Source organism: Aplysia californica, unplaced genomic scaffold (assembly GCF_000002075.1).
Source record: "Aplysia californica isolate F4 #8 unplaced genomic scaffold, AplCal3.0 scaffold00010, whole genome shotgun sequence".
In the NCBI taxonomy this organism is placed as follows: domain Eukaryota; kingdom Metazoa; phylum Mollusca; class Gastropoda; order Aplysiida; family Aplysiidae; genus Aplysia; species Aplysia californica.
In genome coordinates, this window is record NW_004797280.1 from 75,458 (window position 1) to 98,102 (window position 22,645).

A 22,645-nucleotide genomic window follows, 5' to 3' on the forward strand; every position below is an offset into this window, starting at 1 on the left:
TGTTGTATTATCATGGCAGACATAGCAATGCAGTATTGTGCTTTCTATTATTAGCTACATGCTGTACATGATGTTTTCAAGCACGTGTCGTAAAAGTTTTTCTTTGACGATCAAATTATCTGACACAGCATGAGTTATTTCTAATACGCTTGTAATTGACAACTGTTCCTTAAAAAAATACATTGTTCAGAAATAAAGGGGTACAAAAGGAAATGTCAGGAGATCTATTTTGGGATCTAAAAAAAAGTTTGTAAGAATGTTTTTTTGTTTGTTCTATAACTAAGTGTGAATTAAGATCTTATCATACGTAAGAATGTTTTTTCGTTCTATAACTAAGTGTGAATAAAGATCATATCATACAGTTAAGTAAATTTGAAATTACCGTACATCACACTATTTTCACCAATGTTCTTGCTCATTTACATTGAATAGCTGCTTAGCTATTGTCTCAGGTTATTTTGTAATGCCTTAAAGTTCTGGACTCATATTTTATGAATAAGTTTTAATGTTTATCGTTCAGGTCCCAGCAACCCGCGAGGTGTTGGCCTCATTGCCCAACGTATTCAGCGCCTTGTGCCTGAATGCCAGAGGACTGGAGGCTTTTGTGGCCTGCAAACCATTTGATCGGGTTTTCAAGGTTCTTCTGTCCCCCGACTATCTGCCGGCCATGAGGCGACGCAGAAGCTCGGAGCCATTTGGTAAGTATTTTTCTGCCACCAGGACGGATGTTTCAGTAACGCATGTCATGCTCGTACTGTGCCGGAACAATATAGAGGGAACTGCTGCTTTTTCTTTCCTCATCCTTACTATCGTCATTTTCCTCTTCTTCTTTTGCATGTTTGTCACTCTCTTGTGAACTGCTATTTCCGGGGTGCCTTGATAGTTGAAGCAGACTTTGTGCTGTTCAGGCTAGAGAGGTCATCAGAGTAAGCCTGATTCCCCGCTTGGACTTCTGTTGACATCCACCCTTGGCGTTCATATGATCTTATATAGTTGCAAGCTCAATAAAAAACAAAAAACCCGCCCCCCCAAAAAGTAGCACATTGCGGATGATGTTGCTTAAGTTTCTGTTTCTCTGTGATGTTTTCAAGCACGTGTCAGAAAAAGGTACAGATCTTTTGATGAGAATCCTTACTGAGAGAAACTTAAGAAGATACTATTTCAGCTTGGCATGGAAATAAAAACTGGGTCAACTATGTTCATAAACAACACGGCAGAGAAGCAGCAGCATTTATGAATTTTTTATATTATATCTTGATTTTTAGTTGTCTTTCGATTGTTTCCGAAATAGAACTTAAAGTGGACATTTTGTATTTTAATTTTTTGTTTTTTGTATAGAAAAAAAAAAGTCGAATTTGGTAGAGGTGAACATGTTCATTAAACCCTTCTGGTCATTTTCCTGGCTGCCATCTTAGCTGTTCAGTGCTATTTTTTTACGCAGTACCCAGTATAATAGTGAATTTTGACTACTGTTCTGCTGACTTGTCAAATAACAGTTTCACAGATGCATTTCTTTTTAGTCTGTGCTACAAGGCACTTATATGACTGTAATAGACCAAAGGCTGTACTTATTTGAACATGCTGCCGTCTATCTTGAGTAGGGCTGAGGAAAGCCATAGTCCTTTTTTGCTACTGCATATCGCAATCTTTTCTTTTTTTTTTTTTTTTTTTCTGAATGACCAACCCTATTAGTGTTTTTAGAGTGCGTCAGAGTTTGGAAAATTGTAGAAGTTTGAGAATGAATGAAGACACATGGTCTCTTGTTAATTTGCGCTATTTATTAATTGGTTGGTTTCTGGGACAAAAGAAGTATTCTTTCTGGTCTGCGGTACTAAATAGTCACTGTGCTGATATCCAACAAAACAGCTGTTTGAAATATTTTTCCTGTTTGTATTGACTTTATGCTGTCCATGATGTTTTCAAGCACGTGTCGTAAAAGGCTATGTTCTTTGACGATCCAAATTTCTGACTGTCAGCAAGAACCTTATAACTATTAGAAAAGTGGTCACATACTTTTAAATTGCAGTCTGAATGTATATTAGATATAAGTGATAAGTATTTTAGGCAGGGGTGGTGTCATTTTTCAAATTCAATACTTTCTTATTATAAAGGTTTTTGAGTGCTCAGTCGTTTTAGCTTTCTGGCTGGTCAGTGCTACTTTTTCCCAAGTACCCAATAGCAAGGCTGAGAGAAGCCTTGCTGCTTATTACTACAGTAAGGTGGAATGTTAATAGGGTTAAAAAACAAATTTTTTTCCGAATGACGTACTCTATTAATGTTTCGAGAATGGTTAGAGTAGGACAAATTGTTAGATTTTGAGATTGGGTTTAGCCTACATGTTTATTTATGTTTTTAATTAATTGGCTAGTTTCTGAGGCGATAAAAGAACTATTCTTTCTGATCTGTGGTACTAAATAGTTTCTATGCTGATATCAATGCAGTTACTGTTAAAAGGACAAAACAGCTGTTGGAAATAATTTTCCCGTTTTTATTGGCTTTATGCTGTCCATGATGTTTTCAAGCACGTGTCGTAAAAGGCTATGTTCTTTGACGATCAAAATTTCTGACTGTCAGCATGAACCATTTAATCATAAGAAAAGTGGTCACATACTTTTAAATTTCAATCTGAAAATATATTAGATATATATAAGGAATAAGTATTGGGGGGGAGGAGGGGGCGTTTTTCAAATGGCATACATTCTTGTAATTGAGGCTGTTGAGTGCTCAGTTGTTTCAGCTTTTTGGCTGTTCAGTGCTACTGTTTTACACAGTACCCAATAAAATAGTGAATTTTGAATATTGTTCTACCAACTTGCCCAACAATTGTTCCACCAATGCATTTCTTTTGTAATGCGTGTTACAAGGCACTCTCGTGACGGGAACAGACCAAAGGCTGTACTAATTTACTCTTTTTAACACTATTACCTTGCAGCCTTCTTGCTGAATATTGCAGTAAGGGGGGGGTGATTTTTTAACTTTTTAAAATTAAAATGTATTTTTCTGAATGATGTACCCGATTAATGTTTCGAGAGTGGGTTATTAGAGTTGGGAAAATAGTTAGATTTTGAGAGTGGATTTAGCCCACATGATCTCTAGTTTATTTGCACTATTAATTGAATGCCTACTTTCTGAGACAATAAAAAAAGAAATATTCTTTGGGGTCTGTGGTACTAAATAGTCACTACGCTGATACCCATGCAGTTACTGTTTAAAGAACAAAACAGATGTTGGAAATATTTATTTCCTGTTTATATTGGCTTTATGCTGTCCATGATGTTTTCAAGCACGTGTCGTAAAAAGGCTATGTTCTTTGACGATCCAAATTTCTGATGTCAGCATGAACCTTAACTATTAGAAAAGTGGTCACATACTTTTAAATTGCAGTCTGAAAGTATATTAGATATAAGTGATAAAAGTATTTTAGGTGGGGGTGGTGTCATTTTTCAAATTCAGTACATTCTTATTAAGGTTTTTGAGTGCTCAGTTGGTTTAGCTTTTTGACTGATCAGTGGTATTTTTTCCTAAGTACCCAATAGAATAGTAAATTTTGTATACTGTTCTGCCGATTTTCCAAAGAATGGTTTTCACGGATACATTTCTTTTTAATGCATGCTACAAGGCACTATCATGACTGTAACAGACTGCGCTCTATACTGAACTCTTTACCTTGAGTAAGGGGGAATGTTAATGGGGTTTAAAAAATTTTTTGTTTCGAATGACGTACTTGATTAATGTTTCGAGAGTGGATTAGAGATATACAAATTGTTAGATTTTGAGATTGGGTTTAGCCTACACTGTTTTTATTGGCTTTATGCTGTCCATGATGTTTTCAAGCACGTGTCGTAAAAGGCTATGTTCTTTGACGATCAAAATTTCTGACTGTCAGCATTAACCGTTTAATCATAAGAAAAGTGGTCACATACTTTGAAATTTCAGTCTGAAAGTATATTAGATATATATAAGTAATAAGTATTTTAGGCAGTGTGTGTTTGTGTGTGTGTGTGTGTGTGTGTGCGCACGCGCACATTCAATACATTCTTATAATTGAGGTTGTTGAGTTCTCGGTTGTTTCAGCTTTTTGGCTGTTCAGTGCATCTGTTTTACACAGTGCCCAATAAAATAGTGAATTTTGAATACTGTTCTGCCAACTTGCCTAACAATAGTTCCACCATTGCATTTCTTTTGTAATGCGTGCTACAAGGCACTCAGGTGACGGGAACAGACCAAAGGCTGTACTAATTTCAACTGACTGCACACTATATTGCACTCTTACCTTGCAGCCTTCTTGCTGAATATTGCAGTAAGGGGGGTGATTTTTGTTGTTGTTTTTTTTTTTTTTTTTATTTTTCTGAATGATGTACCCGATTAATGTTTCGGGAGTGGTTTAGAGTAGGGCAAATAGTTAGATTTTGAGAATGGGTTTAGCCTACATAATCTCTAGTTTATTTGCGCTATTGATTGATTGGCTACTTTCTGAGACAGTAAAAGAAATATTCTTTCGCGTCTGTGATACTAAATAGTCACTACGCCAATATCCATGCAGTTACTGTTTAAAGGACAAAACAGATGTTGGAAATATTTTTCCTGTTTATATTGGCTTTATGCTGTCCATGATGTTTTCAAGCACGTGTCGTAAAAGGCTATGTTCTTTGACGATCCAAATTTCTGACTGTCAGCATGAATCTTTTAACTTTTAGAAAAGTGGTCACATACCTTTAAATTGCAGTAATTATAAACATTTGTTGGGGGGTGTTGGTTGGAGATGTTGGGTTCATTTTCCAAAATTCAATACATTCTTGTAATGGAGGTTGTTGAGTGCTCAGTGGTTTAGACACAGACTTTTTGTTTTGTAGGAAAGAAGGAATTTGTATCGTAGCTTGGAAGATGTGATGGGTGTGTTCAGTTCCTTCAATTTTGCTGTTTTATGCCTGCAGGCTTTGTCAACTGCAAAGTAACTACTGTTTTGCGCCCAGATCATCCTACATTTTTTTGCCCATCGACTTGCACAACTTAGATGCAACCCCCCCCCCAAAGTTTTGTTCTGCCAGTTCACCTTTTCAGCAGAGTCTCTATGATGCTTACAAGCATATGTCTGAAGATAATTATGAAGACACATTTACTGAGGGACTCGTCATCTTTTTTTTTATCTTACTATATTTTGAAAATAATGTAACAGACACATGAAGGAGGTCATGGTTACATTGTCTTTTTAAGGAGGCTCGTGGTATTCTATTTTTTTTTTTTTGTGTTCTTGAAAACCAATGTAAGTTGCCAATTATTGGAAGAATGCAGCAGCAGGCCATACATGTTGCTGCTCCTGTTGTTTATTGGGTCACGCTGTTTTTCAGAGACAGGTCTGTAAACCCTGATTTTTGTGTTTTTGTTGCCTGCAGGAGATACAGCCAGCAATCTGGGCAATGCCATGGATGAACTGATGCGGCACCAACCGTCCTTGCGCACTGGTGCCACCAAGGCCATCGTCAAGGTGAGTAGTTGTGTGTTGTACTAGACTTTTGGATGTAGTAAATACAGTTGAACCTGTTCAAAATGACCGTCCATTGTTGAGGAGAAAAGTGGTCATCTTAGACAGGTAGTCCTCTTGGACAGTGTCACTATCAAATACTCTTAGAAAAAAATGCAAGGAGAGAAGGGGGGGGGGGGGTGGTTCTTTGTACAGGTAATTGTCTTTGGCAGGTGTTCATTATCGCAGGTTCGACTGTAATTGTATCTTTTGTGGGTTCTTAAGCTCTCCCACATAAGTTGTGGCTTGCTTCCGTATCTGTGTGTAGTATCCTATTTACTATTTTTTTAAAGTCTTTATGCTACCTGCAGGATTTGATTAATTAAAAGCTTTGTAAGTGTGCTTGCAAAGTTCACCTTTACACAAAAAGTCTCTATGATGCTTACAAGCATATGTCTGAAGATGCGTCTTGTGAAGACACTTTTACTGAGGGACTCATTAGATGTCATAATTACTGGCATCAAACAACTTTGTTATAAATGATTTTTAATTCGATTTGATATTTGTTGTTTCATGTGTGCTTGGATAGTGCTTTGCTTTTTTAAAATTCTATTTTCTCTGTTCTGGTGCCTACTTACTAACTAGGATACTTGGAATTTTAATGTTTGTTTTCCCATGTATTCTTGGAGGTGACAAACTGCACTCGCGCAATCTTCAATTTTATCATGAGCAAAATTTGTTATATTATGCATAGCTGATAAGCTTTTCCTGCATTTGATTTTGATCTTCTGTACAAAATGTTTCGAGTATTGGATGCTTGGCTTAAGTGTTATTGTTGTTTCTCTAGCTTTTGTCACATTTGTTTTGTCGTGAGTGGTTGGCTGGTGCTTTAGTGTGGTTTGCTCCTTCTTTCCTGTCAAGCATCTATATTCCTTATCTCTCCTCATTTTCTTTGAACAGTATGTTACTCTTTAGTAATCATTCTAATCTTTGGCACTTTTATGATCTATTTGTGTTGCAAGTGCCTTAAAAACTCGTACTAAATCTAAAGTGTATTTATTTTCAGCTTCTGGAGGAAATTTGCTCCATGGGTCAAAACTCGCAGTTCATTTGCCAGAAACAGCAGCCCAAATCTGATGCTGCGTCTGCCCAAGTGACCAATGTGCGGTCGCCTCAGTCGAACGAGGCTAGCTCCTCGGATGAAGAAGAAGACGAAGAGGTGGAGATGCCTCACATGCCCCGGTCCATCACGGCCTCGGCTCACATCACCTCACAGGGCAACAAGCCGGCGGCCCCTGCTGCACAGAGTGAACCATTGTAAGGAGCCGTGTATAATAATAATAATAGATAGCATTTGTATAGCGCAAATCCCCGCTCAACAACAGGCTCTATGCGCTTTACACTATATTATTACCCCAGCAGACCATAGAACACACCGAAACATTCTCAGCTTCCCGGGAAGCATACAGTGCAAGCAGCTGATTAAGCGCTCAAACACTCACATACTGACAAGATCTTTCGCTGTCTATAGCCGGGTACCCATTCCCACCTGGGTGAAGTGAGGAAAATTCGTGTAAAGTGCCTTTCCCAAGGACACAACGTCGGGTCCCTGACGGGATTCGAACCCTCGACCTTACGGTTGCGAGTCCGAGAGCCTAACCACTAGGCCACCGACGCCACTTGACGATTTTATTAATTCAGTCATTACTGATTGCAGGAGTAGCTCAGACGTTGGCTGGTGCCCTGGTGTGGTTTTCTCTCCTTTTTTTTCCTGTCAAATATCTATTGTCCTTATCTCTCCATCTCCTTTTTTAAATGTTTGTTACTGTCTTGTAATACCTCCTATCTTCATCTCTTATATGACTTAATTGTGTTGTAAGTGCCGCAGAACTCTTACTATAATGAAAAAAAAAAAAAAAAATTAGGTGTTTTGAACACTTTGCTTAAGTCCAAACTATGGAAGGGGTTGGTGTCAATGAGTTACTGGCTTTGAGCGTTGAATACAATCTGTTTGCTTCACAGCCCCATTGATAATGAATAGCTGATGGAGTCGGGGGGGCGAGTGGGTCGGCTCTCAGACTCGCCGTAAGGTTGTGGGTTTGAATCCTGTGATGAGGCCTGGGGTTGTGTCCTTGGGAAAGACATATTACACAAATTATCCTTACTTCACAAAGGTGGAAATGTGTACCCAGCTATAGGCAGCGAAAGATCTTGTCAGTTTATTATTGTTTGTATGCTTAGCACTCTGCTTCCGGGAAAGCCGAGAATGTTTCTTAGGATTTTTAGATCTGCTGGACAATTGTAAAATGCATAGAGCATGCTGTAGGGGGGGGGGGGGGGGTATCCTGATACAACTACGATCATATTGTTTGGTTCGTATTTTGTTTCCCGAAAAAGAACTCACGAATGAGACAGGTTTGATGATGAACTCACTCTAGACAAGCATATGTCTGACATGAAATTGAGTGATGCTTATGTTCTGAAAGTAAATTTGAAAAAAGGGCATATTCTCTTCGATGTCATTGGATTCAAGTATCATTCTTCCGTAAATTGCTTTTTGGAACTCCTTTATTCATGCTATTCACTAAGCGTTCATGCTAATGTAAAGTATTATAGACTTGAAGGTACTAGTGGTTTTGAAAAAAAATTGCTTCTATATCTTTTGAATTTATTTCTTTTTTTCAGAAACCAAGAAAGACAAGCAATACCTCTGATGGATTATGTATTGAATGTGGTGAGTTTTTTAAATCTGATGTTCTTATATTGATATGTGACTATCTCAGTGGGACATACAGTAGTTGTTTTTGTTGTTGTTGTTGTTGATCCAGCAACAGTTGGGCTCTCGCCCTTCTATCCACTGCCATGTAGTGATAAGTACAGGTTTGCTGATATTCTAAAGTGTTTTGTCAGTGTTAGGTCTCAGAGGGAGAAGGGTAGCTCTGATAATCATCCAGAGCTGTGCAGGGGAACAGGTGATGATCCACAGTCTTGAACGTGTAGTGAGACGAAGGACACATTGGGGGAAGTTCTGGTTTTACTGTTTTATGTACTGATTGTTGAGTAAAAACACGCGCATTAACATTTTTTTTTCAATTCTGTTTGAGTGGAAGTTATGCTGTATCTGTTTGCAGATGAAGTCTATGAAAGGGAAATTTTTTTAGAATGCATTGTTTTGAACCTTGGGCAGGTTGTCAGTTCTGTCTCAAGATAAGCCAATGCAAGATTAAATTGACTCTCGAGCCCTTACAAAGTCAGAATGCTTGTTTCTTGGCTTATTGGGCAAGGAGACTACAGGCAGTTTCAAAGTAAATCGTATGTGGCTTTACTGAGTTTTTTTTCTCTTTTTTCTTGTCCATTTCATTATTTACATTACAAAACCTTTGTCTTAGACATGTGAGTCTGATTTCAGCCGTAGGGTGTGCACTTAATTGGAATAAGTTGTCTTGAGGTTTGCATAAATGATCTTGAATATATGAGCGCATGTTTATGTATGTGTGTGTATGAGTAGGTGAGTGTTTCAGTGTAATAGTATGAGATGCTGGAGCAGAATAGAGAAGAAGAAAGTTGGAAACCCCTTACAAAGCAGTTCTTTGATGTTGTTGTTACAATATGACCAAGGCGACCTTCTTGGTGTGGAATGAATAAATATCGTAGATTCTGCCCAAGACAACCACCCATTGGGGGGGTGGGGGGTGGTGGAGTGATCCATCTTGGGCAGGATCTCGCTTTCGATAGTGTCCTATAATGATTAAGAACATTTTTTTAAAGTGGGAAGAGGTTTTTTGTACAGGTGATTCGCTACCTCACAATTACAAAGTTCTATCTGCTTGGTACCTAGTTTTGAGAAATTTGATGTTAAAAATTTTTGAGTTTCACAACGTCATGCTTTTTCGAATGCGATTCTTTGAATATCTCGATAACAACTCTGATTAATCTTCTGACTTTGACAGAGCATATAGATCATAATTTGGTTTCTGACTTCATGGTCTTAGTAACTTAATATGGCTAAAAATATCAGATAGAACTTTGTAAGTCTAAGTCCGTGGATTCGCTCGGGACAGGTGGTTGTAAGAGCACAAACGACTGTATTTTCTTGGGTTTTTCCTCTCAGATGAAATTTGTGGAAGCCATTCTGAGTAACAACTCCACCGACGACCACTGCCGGGAGTTTGTGGCCCACAACGGGCTGAAGCCCCTGATGAGCATTCTTGGTCTGCCCAACTTGCCCATAGACTTCCCCACCACGCCGGCCTGCCAGGCTGTCTCCAGTGTGTGCAAGTCCATTCTGGTAGGTTGACTGTTTGTGATATTAGTTTATCATGGTGTTTTTTTGTTTGTGTTTGAGTGCTTAATCGGATGCTTACTTACTCTGTTTGCTTCCAGGGAAGCTGAGATGGTTTCTGGGTATTCTAGGGTCTGCTGGGGTAGTAGTGTAGTGTAAAGTGGGTAGAGCTTGGTGTTGAGTGGGGATATGCCTTTTACAAATGCTGTTTATTATCGATTATTACATTATACAAATGCTATTTATTTATTATTAATTATTATTTTAGATTTATCATCATGTGTTTCTTTGAAGTCACCGATATAGCTTTCTTGGTGATGAATTCAGACTAGACAAGCATATGTCTGAAATCAATATGACTGATTTCTTTGTCCTGAAAGAAAGCGTAGAAAGAAAAAAATAAACTGTAGTAAAAAAAAAAAAAGGCTAAAAAATAAATTGTTTAAAATTTAAAAAGTCACTGATTGTTGTTTCAGTTTGTTTAAGTTTTGATTTTGACAAAATTGAGTGAAGCTTACGTTCTGAAAGGAAACATTTAATATTTATTTAATGCATTGGATTCTTGTATCATTCTTCTTCAAATGGCTTAAATGATGAAGGCCGTTTTCAACTTTAATAACCCATCTTTATGTTGGCTTCAAACTTAAAGGGTCATCCTCAACCCGTGTCCCATTTCCTTCCTTTTCATCAAGTTGTTTAAGGCTTTTTCAGCATATTATTTGGGTGTTTTCCCACATGTCTATAGTGTGAAGGAAATTCTGAACCTCATTGTCTAATACAGTTGGCGGCATTGTCAACTATTGATCATCCTGTCCCATAAGTATGTTGTGATACGATCCAGTAAGCAGATTGCACTGCACATTTCGGAAGTTAACAAAATTGAAGAGTTTTTAGGAGGAGTATCAATCTTTTCGTGATTTCTGCTTGATTTTCTGTGTTCGTTCTTTTTCCTTTAGTTTTTTCTCCCTCAGTGCTGAATGACTGTCATAGTGTCGTGTGTGCTTTCCATTAACCTAGTGAAATTATAGGGTTTGGAATTATATTAGAGTTTTTTTTCTTCTTTTCCCTCTCTTTTCAGACTTTGTCTCGAGAGCCGCAGGTGATGCGCCAGGGTCTGCTCCAGATGAACGAGGTTCTCCAGCAGCTGGAGCCTCTCCACAGGGCCCCAGAGCCTCCGGGGGGTTCGGTTCTCCTTCACGAGTTGGCACAGTGCGGGTCCAGTCCCGATGCCACGCTGTCCCCCAGCGCCACGCCCCTGCTCCATGCTCTGGCTGCTGCCCACGCCTACATCATGATGTTTGTGCACGTCTGCCGCATGGGTCAGGTAGGCTGTTTTGAAAGTTTTGCTTGGGTCACCAGCCTGTGTGTGTTTATGAAAACACTATAGTGGTCTGAAGTCCATGTTGTGTTTATGCCTCTGTTTAAAACTGAAAATTTGTGATTTGACTCTAATCCAGTTTAGTGTTTTAAAAACGAAAGTTCGACTAATTTGGAAAATAGTTTTTTTCCATCTATTTGCCCATTAATTGCTTTTTGACTCAGCTGTGCATTTGTGGGTTGGGAGCATCCCTGTTCAATTATTTATTGGTCAATTCCAGTTTTCTCTGCTCTTTTAAATAACTTTCCTCCCCTTATACTAAATGATTGCTGTGTGGATTCTGTGCACCAACTTGTTTTTAAAGTTAGTTCATCTTTGTGGTGTCAACTCTAATAGCTGGATTGTAAATGAAACCGTACTGCTTGAGGGTCGTAAGACTTAAAATCTTGATGAGGGTATCCATTTTTGAAGAATGCTCAACGTAAGATAGTGGCCACACAGAGAGCTGATTCTCAGGCAACTTAAGGACACATCCACCAACCTCTACATTTATAGATGTGTCTGGCTAAAGTGATGCCTTATGAAGAATGAAGAGGTAGCATTTTTTAACATTTGTATTGATGATGGTAAGGGTCGAGGTAGAAAGTTTAATGGATATTTTTGTGTTTTAACTGGGTCTGGGTTTTAGTGATGACACCACACTGATACCCTTTGGTGATGAGTTATGTGTTGGAAATGAAAGACTTCTACCCAAACTGACAAACAGTTTATATTACAGGCTGACATCCGCACCATCTCCGTCAACAACTGGGGTTCCGACCTGGGTCTGTCGGTGCTCAAGGGGCTGAGCTCCCTCTACAATTCTCTAGTCTGGGAAAGCACTGTGCTCCTGGCCCTGTGTAATGAGGACTACCTGCCCGCCGACTGCCCGTTTGGCCGGGCAGACCTGGAGAAGCTGTTGAGCAAAGATGCCAAAGAGAAGAGTGAGGCCGGGGAAGGCGAGTGTTCTGCGGACAGTAAGATGACCAGCACCACCCCCGCCACAGCGGACGGGAGACCTGCAGAGACGGGACAGCCGCAGCAGCAGTCCGCGGGAACTTCGGGTCTGCCCAGGGGCTCTGGTGAGACTGGTAGTAACGGCGTGAGCGTTGCCATGGAGACGTTGACCACCGGTGAGGAGGGTATGGACACTTCGGAGCCTGCAGCGGCGGCAGCCCCTGGAGCAGTAGGAAGCTCGGCCGCGGACCAGCCGCATCAGCCCGGCACTGCCTCTGGGAGTGAGGGCGCCGCCGCTCGGTCTCTGAACCTGCCGGCCGAGGTGAGCAGCTCGACGTCGTCCACTTCGCTGGAGCTGGACATGCTGCCGGGCCCCGCTGGTCTGTCGGAGGACAAGGACGCCGCCAAGCGGAAGGTGTCGCTGGCCATGCAGGCCCAGCTGAGGCAACTCAAGCCTCTGCTCACCCTCTCCTCCCGCCTGGGCCGCGCCCTCTCTGAGCTGTTTGTGCTGCTGGTCAAGCTGTGCGTCGGCTCGCCTGTCCGACAGCGCCGTTCGCAGCAGCCGCCGCCCACACCCCCTGTACCGTCCCCTGCCGCTAGGGCTGTGGCTCTTGCCCTCACCAAACTCTTGTCGGGGGGTTTGTCTTTCCAGCCACCTCCATGTGCTCCTCAGCCCAAGCTGCGGTGAGATTCTAGAATTTCTAGTCACTGTTTGTTTGCTGTTTTTGGAAATAGTTGTATATTGTCACTAAACAAATAGCCCCCAAAATATTTATTATATCTTCATTACCAGTACTTTTGTGAAGGTTCCTGCTCTGATAGGTTTTCCTGCTCTGGACCCAACTTTGTTTTTGTACATGGTCAGTAACCTCTAGGGAGTTGCTATCATCCATGTGCTGTTGTGGGTAAATAAAACTGCACTTAGTATTGTCATAAACTCAGACTGTATTCTGTATTGAACAGTAACATTGTAATCTGTAAATTGTTTGGTATCCAGTCTGTGCACCAAACAATGAATGAAATTTTGTGTAATTGCATTTTCTTACTGGTTTTTGGTAATCACTTTTTAAGCTAAGAAAGAAATAGGCTTATCACTTTCGTTACTTTTGCAAGATTTTTGTATGATTGAACAATCTATATTATGCACTGTAGTCATGCCCTTGTATTTTCTGGAAAAGTCATTTTTCCATGCCGCAAAAAAGATCTGGTGAAGAAAATGAGATGATGTCAAGTTTCTCTGAAATGTCAGCTTAGTGGAGACTAGGGTTTTGCTTTTAATGATTTGGTCACAAAAGGATAATAATGTGGCTCCCCACATTTTATTTTCTCGGCCTGAGAGCTCCTGCTACAAATGTTCAAATGTTGAACAGTGTAAGGGTTGTCTGTGCATAAAAGATTGTTTTGTATTGTGTACAAGTTGAATTGGGGACAAATTGACAGTGTTATATTTTTCTCTGCTCTCTAGTTTCCTGTATGGTTCTATCCCCAGAATGACCTTCCTGGTGTGCTCGGCGGGATTCACGGCCCCGCTTTTGTTTGACGAAAAGAAGCAGCCGTACCACCTGATGCTGCAGAAGTTTGTGTCCTGTGGGGGGCAGGCCTCGCTGTTTCAGTAAGTGGCTTTTGTTGTCTGGATCTGATGTAGGACAGGGCAGGGTGAAGAAAAAGCATGCTGATATTGTTCTTTAAATGAATAAACCTTTCTTGATCTCTGATGAGAAATGTTAGTTCAGTCACGCTTGTGTTAACGACCACTTAATCCAATGATCACTTCCCTCGCTGCCCCCCTTTCATTATCTTCTCCCCCCCCCCAATCATATTTTGGCACTGTCTAAGAGGACCGCCTGTCTAGGATGACCACTTTTCTGTTCGACCATGGGTGGCCATCTCGAATAATTTTTATTGTATGTATGTGGCGGATTGAAATAATGTGATTGAAATGCTCTTTGTTTTTTCCTACAGGGCGTTCTCCTGGGCCCTGTCCATTGACGGGAAAGTTCCTCTGTCTGAGGGACTGGAGCACCCAGATTTGCCGGGTATGTCATTGTAATTGTTGGAGGTAGTAGCAGTGAAAGAATTATGGCCCATGATTTCTTCCTGGAATGTGTCTGATTTTGTTGCTTTGTACTTGTCATGGTTATCATGTTTGGGGACTTGAAACATTTAGAACTATTGTGTTTTGTTATATATGTGCTCATTATAGCTAGTTTTAGTTTCCTTTATAAGATACGAGGGTTGTCAATTGTGGTAGAGATGGAGTGCTAGAAAATATGACGGTTTGTGAACGAAAAGACAGTGTATTGAAAAATTGTGTATTGTTTAGTCATGAGGATGTCAGTGAGGCAGACTGGAGAAGCCGTCCATGGAACAATAATAAACTAAAGGGAAGACAGCTGTACACGACGATTGTTGGGTGTGTTATTCCGATGGATAGGGGGTGCTCAAACGAATTTCAATAATGTCATTAGACTTTTTTTCATGAGTATTTAGGGTTCGGGTGTTTATTTCAAGATCATTTTATTTATTCGCGATCTGTGGTTACGAACTGGATGCAGTGGTTTTCATGATGATGAATTTAATATAGACAAGCATATGTCTGATGTAAGAAATGAGTGCTTCATGTTTTCTGAAAGAAAGCTTGCTGATATGGCTTTAAATGTTCAGGGTACAGTAATGTTCATGTAAATAGATTTGGATTGAAATATTCTATTGAAAGCGCAAAACAACTTATGCAAACATTTTTCATTTGAATTGGTTATTGATGAGTTACTGACTGAGGGAATTGCTATTCAAATTTTTTTAAAATATGAACTGATTCGTCATCATTGGAAAAGGTTGTTCAGTTAGAAAAAGTAAAATGTATTTAATTAACAGTATTTTCGCTGTTGATGGTGTTATTCTATTGTTAAAGTAAACACAAATGTTCATTGCGTTAATATTTTTCTTAATTGTCATTACAGAAGGCACAGGGGAGTTCCTTGATTCTTGGTTAGCTTTGGTGGAGAAGATGATCAACCCTAAAGCTGTTCTGGAGTCTCCACACACTCTCCCACCCAAGAACAAGGCCCCAGGCCTAACAGTGTTCAACCCAGTGCAATATCTCATCAGTACACAGAAGGTAAGCCCTGAGATCAGTTTTTGGAGGGGTTTAGTTACTGTTGTTGCTGGAGAGAGCATTTGTAATGTAGATGTATAGGAATATTTGCTTTTAACAAGTATACATTGGACACCTCTAAGAGTACTGTTGAGTAGTTTGTCACTCTTCATGTACTCTATCAAACATAGGAATTGGTTGTTTTGTGTGGTTATTTTTAGACAAAAATGACATGAAACAGCAGAAAAACTACAAATTTTAATTTTATAAATTGAAAATTTTAATAGGACCCTCTCCTGTTATTTGGAGCAAGAGGTGTTTTGAAATTAAAATTCTGATATTGTTATATGCTTCTATAAATTCATAATAAATCTAGGTTCATATGTCTGTTCTTTGCAAAAGCTGCAAAATTTGATAATTTGTCCTTGAATTTTAAGTGTTTACCTTGTCTGATGGATGCTAAATTTTTTAATTTGGTGAATACAGCTTGTGTGGAATGATACCTTAATCTCTTTTTTTTTCTTAGGCTGCCTTCAATGCTGTGATGAACCTTTGGAACAAAAAACCTTTACCTGCTTATGGAAGCCGCATGTCAGAGTCTGTGTTGGCCATTTTGTGTCATATCATCTTAGGGGAATCAATTTTACAGGTAATTTCTGGTTTTTCTTATCTTTCGTAGCACTCGTATGTTCATGCCTAAGTAAAGGCTTTTGTTTGAAAGCTGTGGCAATAATCGTGCATTTGTCTAATTTTATTGGGTCCACACTAGTGTGATTAGGTATGTTCTTGTTCATTTGTAATCTTTCCCCATGATTGATTTGTCATTTAGTTTACTAAAGATTCTAAATGGAAATAGTCAAAAGTAGTTATTATTAAAAGTTTTGTTGTTTCGACATTTTTCAGATATGTAGTGATTTCTATTTTTATTGTTCATTATTCTATTTCTGTAGTGAATGCACAGTGGTGTTTACAGGGCTTGTGCGCCTGATGTAGTGCTGACCTTTTGAGAATGTCTTTTCAGAAACACTTGGAGCGAGAGAAGTCTGCACTGGCCTCAGGCTCCGGAGACACGGCCGTGGATCTGAGCGGTGCCGGCCCGTCGAGCCAGAGTGCGCCCGGACCCTCTGCCGGGGGACCGTCTGCCGGACCTTCCGGAGCCAGCGTGGCTGCCACCTCCAGGCGGCCCCTGGAACCTTTGGTCAATCAGCAGCACCTACAGCAGGTAGGGGATGGCCTAGAAACACATTAAAAATAGTTTTTTTAAAATGGTAGTATACCTGCAATTGGACCAGAAATTATAAGTTGGGGATAATTTGGTATATGATTTCAATGGCATGTTTGAACATCATAGATTAGGCTTGGTTATTTGTTTAATCAACAGATTTTTTATTTTGTTTTGCTGTGTTTAAAAAATTCAGTAAGAATTTCTATTTAAAAAAATTAAAAAAGAATGGGTCCCGTTAAAAAAATCTGTTCCCCACTTTTTGTACGATACATTTTCTTGCTCTTTAGTTTTTACCATCTTTGCGTGTGTTTTGTTCTCGCCGTTCAAACCTAATTGAGATTTACAATGTAAAATATCTATGCGTTTTGAGGCTATTTGTGCACTTTGGTCTGTACGGTGACATATTATTAGCTATTTGGTTTCTCCTCAGTTGATGGACATGGGTTTCACCAGGGAGCAAGCCACTGTGGCTCTGAACAACACCAGCAGCTTGGAGCAGGCCACCGATTATATTCTGAGCAACCCCATCCCACCAGCAGCTAGTGTAAGTTGCAAAAGCAGCAGTATACACATGCACATCTCTCTCTCTCTCTCTCTCTCTCTCTCTCTCTCTCTCTCTCTCTCTCTCTCTCTCTCTCTCTCTCTCTCTCCCTCCCTCTCTCTCTCCCTCTCTCCCCCTCTCCCTCTTCCTCTCCACCCCCCTCTCTCTCTCTCTTCTCTCTCTTTCTCTCTCTCTCTCTCTCTCTCTCCCCCCCCCTCCCTCCCTCCCTTATCTCTCTCTCTCTGTCTCTCTCTCTGTCTCTCTGTCTCTCTCTCTCTCTCTCTCTCTCTCTCTCTCTCTCTCTCTCTCTCTCTCTCTCTCTCTCTCCCTCCCTCCCTCCCTCCCCCTCCCTTTTCTCTCTCTCTCTCTCCCTCCCTCCCTCCCGTGATGGCAATTGGGGAATTGATTAGTTTATTGGCCCAGTTGTCATCACTGGTGTGCACTACAGTCGAGTTGTTGAAAAGTCTTCACTTATGTCTTATGAGTGAGGTTATTGAGATTATGAAGGAACTTTCTTCAAAGGTTATGAGCTGGAAGCAGCTTGACTGGTAAACAGTTTGAGAAGCTCTGGGGGTTTAATGCTTAGGAGCGACAAAAGTATCCTGCCTGGATGCATGATATAAGTAATAATTGTTTTTGGGATCTACTGAAAAAGTTAACAGGATGTTGGGGGGGTTGGTTGTATTTTTATTCAAGGAAGGGTCCATTTCTTTTTGAGCTCTGCCTAAAAGTGAACAAATGTTAAAAAGTGTTGGTGCCACCTAAAGAAAGGGATGTGCAGTGGAAATTGTCTAAGAAAGCCATGATTGTTGAGGAGAAGCTGTTTTAGACAGGTGGCCATTTCACACAGTGTCATTATAATGGGAAAAAAATATGGGGTGGCTGTTTGCACAGGTGATTGTCTTATACTGGTGGCTGGCTGTTAGAACAGGTTTGACTGTATATGTGTATATGGATATAATATATGGATATAATATATGGACTTTTTACATGACATGCGTGAAGCGAAACTGAACCAGTCTCTGTCCACCTTTGTCCAGGCTGTGCCAGGCTCCATGGATCTGGACATGAACGACGAGGACCAGATGATGAGAGCAATTGCCATGTCTCTCGGGGAAAATGCTGTCTTGTCCACTGATCAGGTGAGTGAGCCCCCCCCTCTCTGTCAACGAGATAAGGAAACCAGTTTTTTGCTTTTTTTCTCTCTCCCTAATACAAACTTTTTGTCGTCATTTTCATCCATCTACAGTGAGAAATATTGCTGGAGATATGAGCGAAATTGTACAAAAATACAAGCTGCAGGAATTATTATGTTTGTGTGGGATGAGGTTAGTTTATTGATGTTGTTATTGATCCAGGTTAGTTTATTGATGTTGTTATTGATCCAGGTTAGTTTATTGACAGAACTTTGTATTTTTCATTTTTTAAAGATTTTTGTTGTTGAAATAATCATGTTTCAGGCGAAAAACGATGGGAAAGAAGAAAAACAGGAAGAAGAAACTGAAGAAAAACAAGAGGATGAGGACCCCCTGGATTCCAGTGTGCTTGATGAGTTTACAAGAAACATATTTCCAGGTACATTTGGAATTTATGCTTGAAAGAGGATCATGTTTGTAGTTGAGATACAAATAAACAGTTGAATTTGTTTTGTGTTTCGTGAAACTAAGATGGTGGTAAAAGCAAACGAAAAACGTAGTTCATTACTGACGATTGGACTATGTCATTATTTTTGTGCTATCACACCCCCAGGGTTCTCCCCCCCCCCCCCCCCCCCCCCAAACTTTTGAGAAAAACTCCCCATTTTGGGCATGGAGTGGTTGGCAAATCCGCATGCAGAAGACCTGCGTTTGATTCTTGTATGGAGAGAATCTTGAGTATCTCTATCATTCTGTCATCATGTTGTTGGCAGGGTTGAAGCTTGCCTCCTACATGTTCTAAGCTGTGTTGATAGGGGTCTAAAACACTTATATATTATTTATATATTTTCTAAAAAATTTAGGTTTGACTTCCAGCTACATTTTTGCACTTTTATTTGACTCTTTAGGTTTTGTGGACCGTAATAGGCCCTTAATGGTGTCTTTCACCTTGTGACATTGACTAGTCTTTAGCCTATGTTATGATGCTTTTTGTTTAAATGTTTCTTCAGGCTGCCTGAATTTGTTAGACACACTTCCAGAGACTGTATACCGCGTGTGTGACCTGCTCATTGTCGTCATGCAGAGGAATGGCAACAGTTGGAGGCGCAGCACATTGGCCTCTCTCTGTGAGGATGTGAGTAGACGGCGAACAGCCGAGTCGGCATATATACGTCTCGCTCACAAGATAATTGCCTAAGTCATGTTAGGCCAGTTTGGAGTTTTCGGTTCTGAAATGAAGAGCAGAGCCAGCTTGGTAATATAGTTCACTTGGACAAAAGAATAATCCAGTTGTAAAACGGAGTGTATCAACATTCAAGTGTTTAACAGAGTCGGTTGTTCAAAAGAAACATTTTTTTCTTTCATTTTCTCAAAATGGCTGAAAATGACTTGGGTATTTATCTTATGAGCGTGATAATAATTCTTCATTGCTTGTCAGTGGTGTGTTGTAGTCTGTTGTCGTCCACCCACTATTGCCACAGTGCCTCATTTATCTGTTTGTGGAATAGGTGATGATGAATGTAGTGGGGCTCCTAAATCTTCTTATCAGTAACTTTCACCGTTTCTGTTGCTACATGTTAAAAGCTTGCATAATATTGTATGATTTTAAAATGGCTTTGCAAAGGGAAAGGGATAAGACGGATTGTTTTGGGGGAAAATGAGGATATGCGTATCAGGAGAATATGGAAGTTCTGGTGGAATGCATATATCACTGAACTCTCTTGTAACATCGCCAATCTTCAGCTTTTTCATGACTTACTTGTTTTTTAAGTACTGCAAAACGCTTGCTGAAGGTGGTTGGAGGGTGCTGTGGCGTGGTTTGCTCCTCCTTTCCTATCAAATATCTTTCATCCTTATCTCTCCTTTCTTTTTTTGTGTTAGTTACTCGCTTGTAACATCTAATCTTCGGCACTTATATGACCTTATTGAGTTGCAAGTGCCGTAAATTTCTTACTACAACTGAAAGCACTTGTTAAGACTAAACACACTTGCTAAAACTTAAAAAACAAATTAAAAACTGGTGTGCTTTTGTCCCTTCAGCTGTGTACCCTGAGTGAGGAGATGATGGTCCAGGCACAGGAGCTGAACCTGGTGGGCATGCACAGCTCCCCCAGTGCGCAGAAGTTTGCCATACGTCTGCATCTTCTTTGCCTTTTGGCTGAGGTGAGTTCCTAAGAACAAGGGGACAAGCGCAGTCTTGCTGTAGATTACTGTGACTTGTAGGAGTCATTTTTCCTTAGTATGGGGTAGATAGGCTGGGAAAGAAACTGTATAATGTGGCTTACGTTTGATCATTGGTGGCTCCATGGCTATGGGATGACCTGTCTATTAGTTTCATGTGTTTTTTGTTTTTTTTTATAGTAGTGGGTTTTACGGCGCTCGCAGCTGCTATTTCATGTGTGAAGTGAATTTGTCTTTGCCTACTTTTAGGTGTCTCTGTTCGGGTTTTGAAGAAGTCGGCAAGCTAGAAATATGGTACATCAAAATAAATAGTTTCTTGCCTAGAGTAAAAGCCTTGAAATTGATGTCAATTATTAATTCCGCTCCTGAAAGTTAAGATACATTAAAAAAGTAATGTGCTGTTAAATTTTTATTGGGTCAAGTTTGGTATGTTTGTTGTGACATGTGAATGACAGTATCAGAACGTAGCCTAGGAAAATATTGTGATGTTTTGTTGCTTTTTTTTTGGTTTGGGTGACATTTTACATCTTGTGGTTTCAGGAGATGAACTTGGCTTGTGCTTTGAGCATGGACAGAGTGAAGCTGCCGTCCCGCTTGGTGCAACTGCTCAGCGTCAGCAAAGATGCTTTACTTTGTGCTCCCCCTCCCCCTCCAGCTGGTGCCACACCAAAGTAAGTGCAACTCTTGATATCTTTCCAGGCTTACAAATTTAAGTTTGAAAATTCTGAAATTTACAAAGGCAGAGGAAACCACTCCCAGCAAATTACTTGGAAGATAAACTCATATCGAAAGATGACTATTGACAGTACGAGATCGCATATTGCCCTTGATTTATATAACAATGAGATTATGGTCTTGAAAGCGTACCAATGCATACATTGTTACTTAATTTGAGTGTTGACAAAATGTTGCCTGCTTTATGTACCTGTTCTGCATTTTCTGTCTTGACAAAGTGACATTTGCCAATGGTTTTTACCTATGTCTCTCCAGATGGCTAGCCCATATGCTTCTTCTGCTGGATCTGTGGGAGAAATTGTCAGTGTCCCTCAAACGCAAGATGCAAGCAAGAATCACAGTTGTGAGTATCCACACCTTTCTCTAAGCTCACCTCTTTTGTGACATACAGAAAGAAGTTTTTTCAAATTTAGAAACTGATCCGGCTTCAGTAAGTTTTACCCTGTCACGCTCGGGTTATTAAATGTACTCATCTTAACATGCTCCGATGCACAGCTGTGAGTTAAGACTTTTTGTCCCCATGAGTATTGGTGGCTAAAGAAAATTATAGTGTTATGATTATGTACTGTCTTGGGAAAGGGCAACTGTTTTTGTTTCAGTTCCAGTCTCTTTTTCAGCATCTGACATTAATGATGTTTAGTTTGAACACTTTCTGAATAAGGTAAGAAGAAGGCTAGTTTGAAAAAAATTGTTCGGCACAGGGCAGGGAGTAGCTCATCAGAAAACATGTTAAGTGATATTGTCTAATATCTGTGTTTGGGATCTTAGTACAAAGTGTATTGTCATCTCTACCATATTTTGTCAAGGCCTGTTCTTATTATTAGAGGAGGTTGTTGGAAAGGTTTTTCTGCTAAGAGGAAAGTAATAAGTTGTGCAGACAGATACCTCAACAAATTAAACTGGAAGCCCCCTCCCTATTTAGTTTTGCTGTGCAAGCTGATAAAAGATCATTTTGGAACTTGATATGTGTTACTCTTGTAAGATCTTTTAGAGATACAGTTTAATCTGGGGAAGGTGCTAACGTAGTGCAAAGTGTCCTGACCGTTTCTGACTCTTTTTACATTTTTACATGATTCTCCTTTTTCTTTTTTGAACCACAGGGTACTAACAGCGTTTGGAAGTGGTTTGACGACAGCAGTGGTCGCTGGTGCAAGTACAGCACAAACAACAACACAACCATTGATGAGGCCTTCAAGAAAGGGGAATCCTTTGTTAGGTAAACTTTGTACTGTGTATAAACATTTGAGGAAATTTACTTTTACTATAGCCTATGTCTTTGCAATGGTGGTTTTGATTCCAAGTAAGTATTAGGAACAATTCATATATATAGGAACCAACTTTCTGATAGGATAAGAACATTTGAATACTTATTGGGTGTATATATAGTGCTTTGCGTTTATTTTGTAACTTAATGATTTGAAGAAAGTATTTGCTTGTCATTTCGGTCTGTTAGGTCCTAAGTTAGTCATGCGGAGATTGTTCCTTTGTTTTATACACAATTAGGAAATCCAAGTTTGCCTTATTCAAATGGCTTTTCTTTGTTCTGTTTTTATTAGGTTTCAGGCTGGAAGGAGGAAATATTCCGTACAATTCGGCTCAATGATTCAGGTGGGTTATGTGAGATTGTTGATTTTAGTTTTGGTGTCTGTTTCACTTCAGTTTCAATGCATTGCAGC

The 22,645-nt window shown here is 39.9% G+C and overlaps 1 protein-coding gene across 4 annotated transcripts in view; it reads left to right on the forward strand.

The window, feature by feature from the left end:
- The window catches only part of LOC101862696 (E3 ubiquitin-protein ligase HUWE1), a 103,607-nt gene that overhangs the window by 26,808 nt on the left and 54,154 nt on the right, over positions 1-22,645 (forward strand). For all 4 annotated transcript variants that reach the window (XM_005089853.3, XM_013082986.2, XM_005089854.3 and 1 more), the window contains 21 exons: positions 521-698; positions 5,394-5,485; positions 6,528-6,778; positions 8,147-8,195; positions 9,573-9,749; positions 10,822-11,067; positions 11,840-12,741; positions 13,547-13,669; positions 14,020-14,093; positions 15,018-15,175; positions 15,678-15,800; positions 16,173-16,373; positions 16,807-16,920; positions 17,958-18,059; positions 18,378-18,492; positions 19,064-19,188; positions 20,094-20,216; positions 20,775-20,905; positions 21,225-21,312; positions 22,070-22,185; positions 22,526-22,577. In XM_005089853.3, coding sequence (XP_005089910.1) covers positions 521-698; positions 5,394-5,485; positions 6,528-6,778; positions 8,147-8,195; positions 9,573-9,749; positions 10,822-11,067; positions 11,840-12,741; positions 13,547-13,669; positions 14,020-14,093; positions 15,018-15,175; positions 15,678-15,800; positions 16,173-16,373; positions 16,807-16,920; positions 17,958-18,059; positions 18,378-18,492; positions 19,064-19,188; positions 20,094-20,216; positions 20,775-20,905; positions 21,225-21,312; positions 22,070-22,185; positions 22,526-22,577 — 3,540 coding nt within the window. The remainder of the gene's footprint in view (positions 1-520; positions 699-5,393; positions 5,486-6,527; positions 6,779-8,146; positions 8,196-9,572; positions 9,750-10,821; positions 11,068-11,839; positions 12,742-13,546; positions 13,670-14,019; positions 14,094-15,017; positions 15,176-15,677; positions 15,801-16,172; positions 16,374-16,806; positions 16,921-17,957; positions 18,060-18,377; positions 18,493-19,063; positions 19,189-20,093; positions 20,217-20,774; positions 20,906-21,224; positions 21,313-22,069; positions 22,186-22,525; positions 22,578-22,645) is intronic.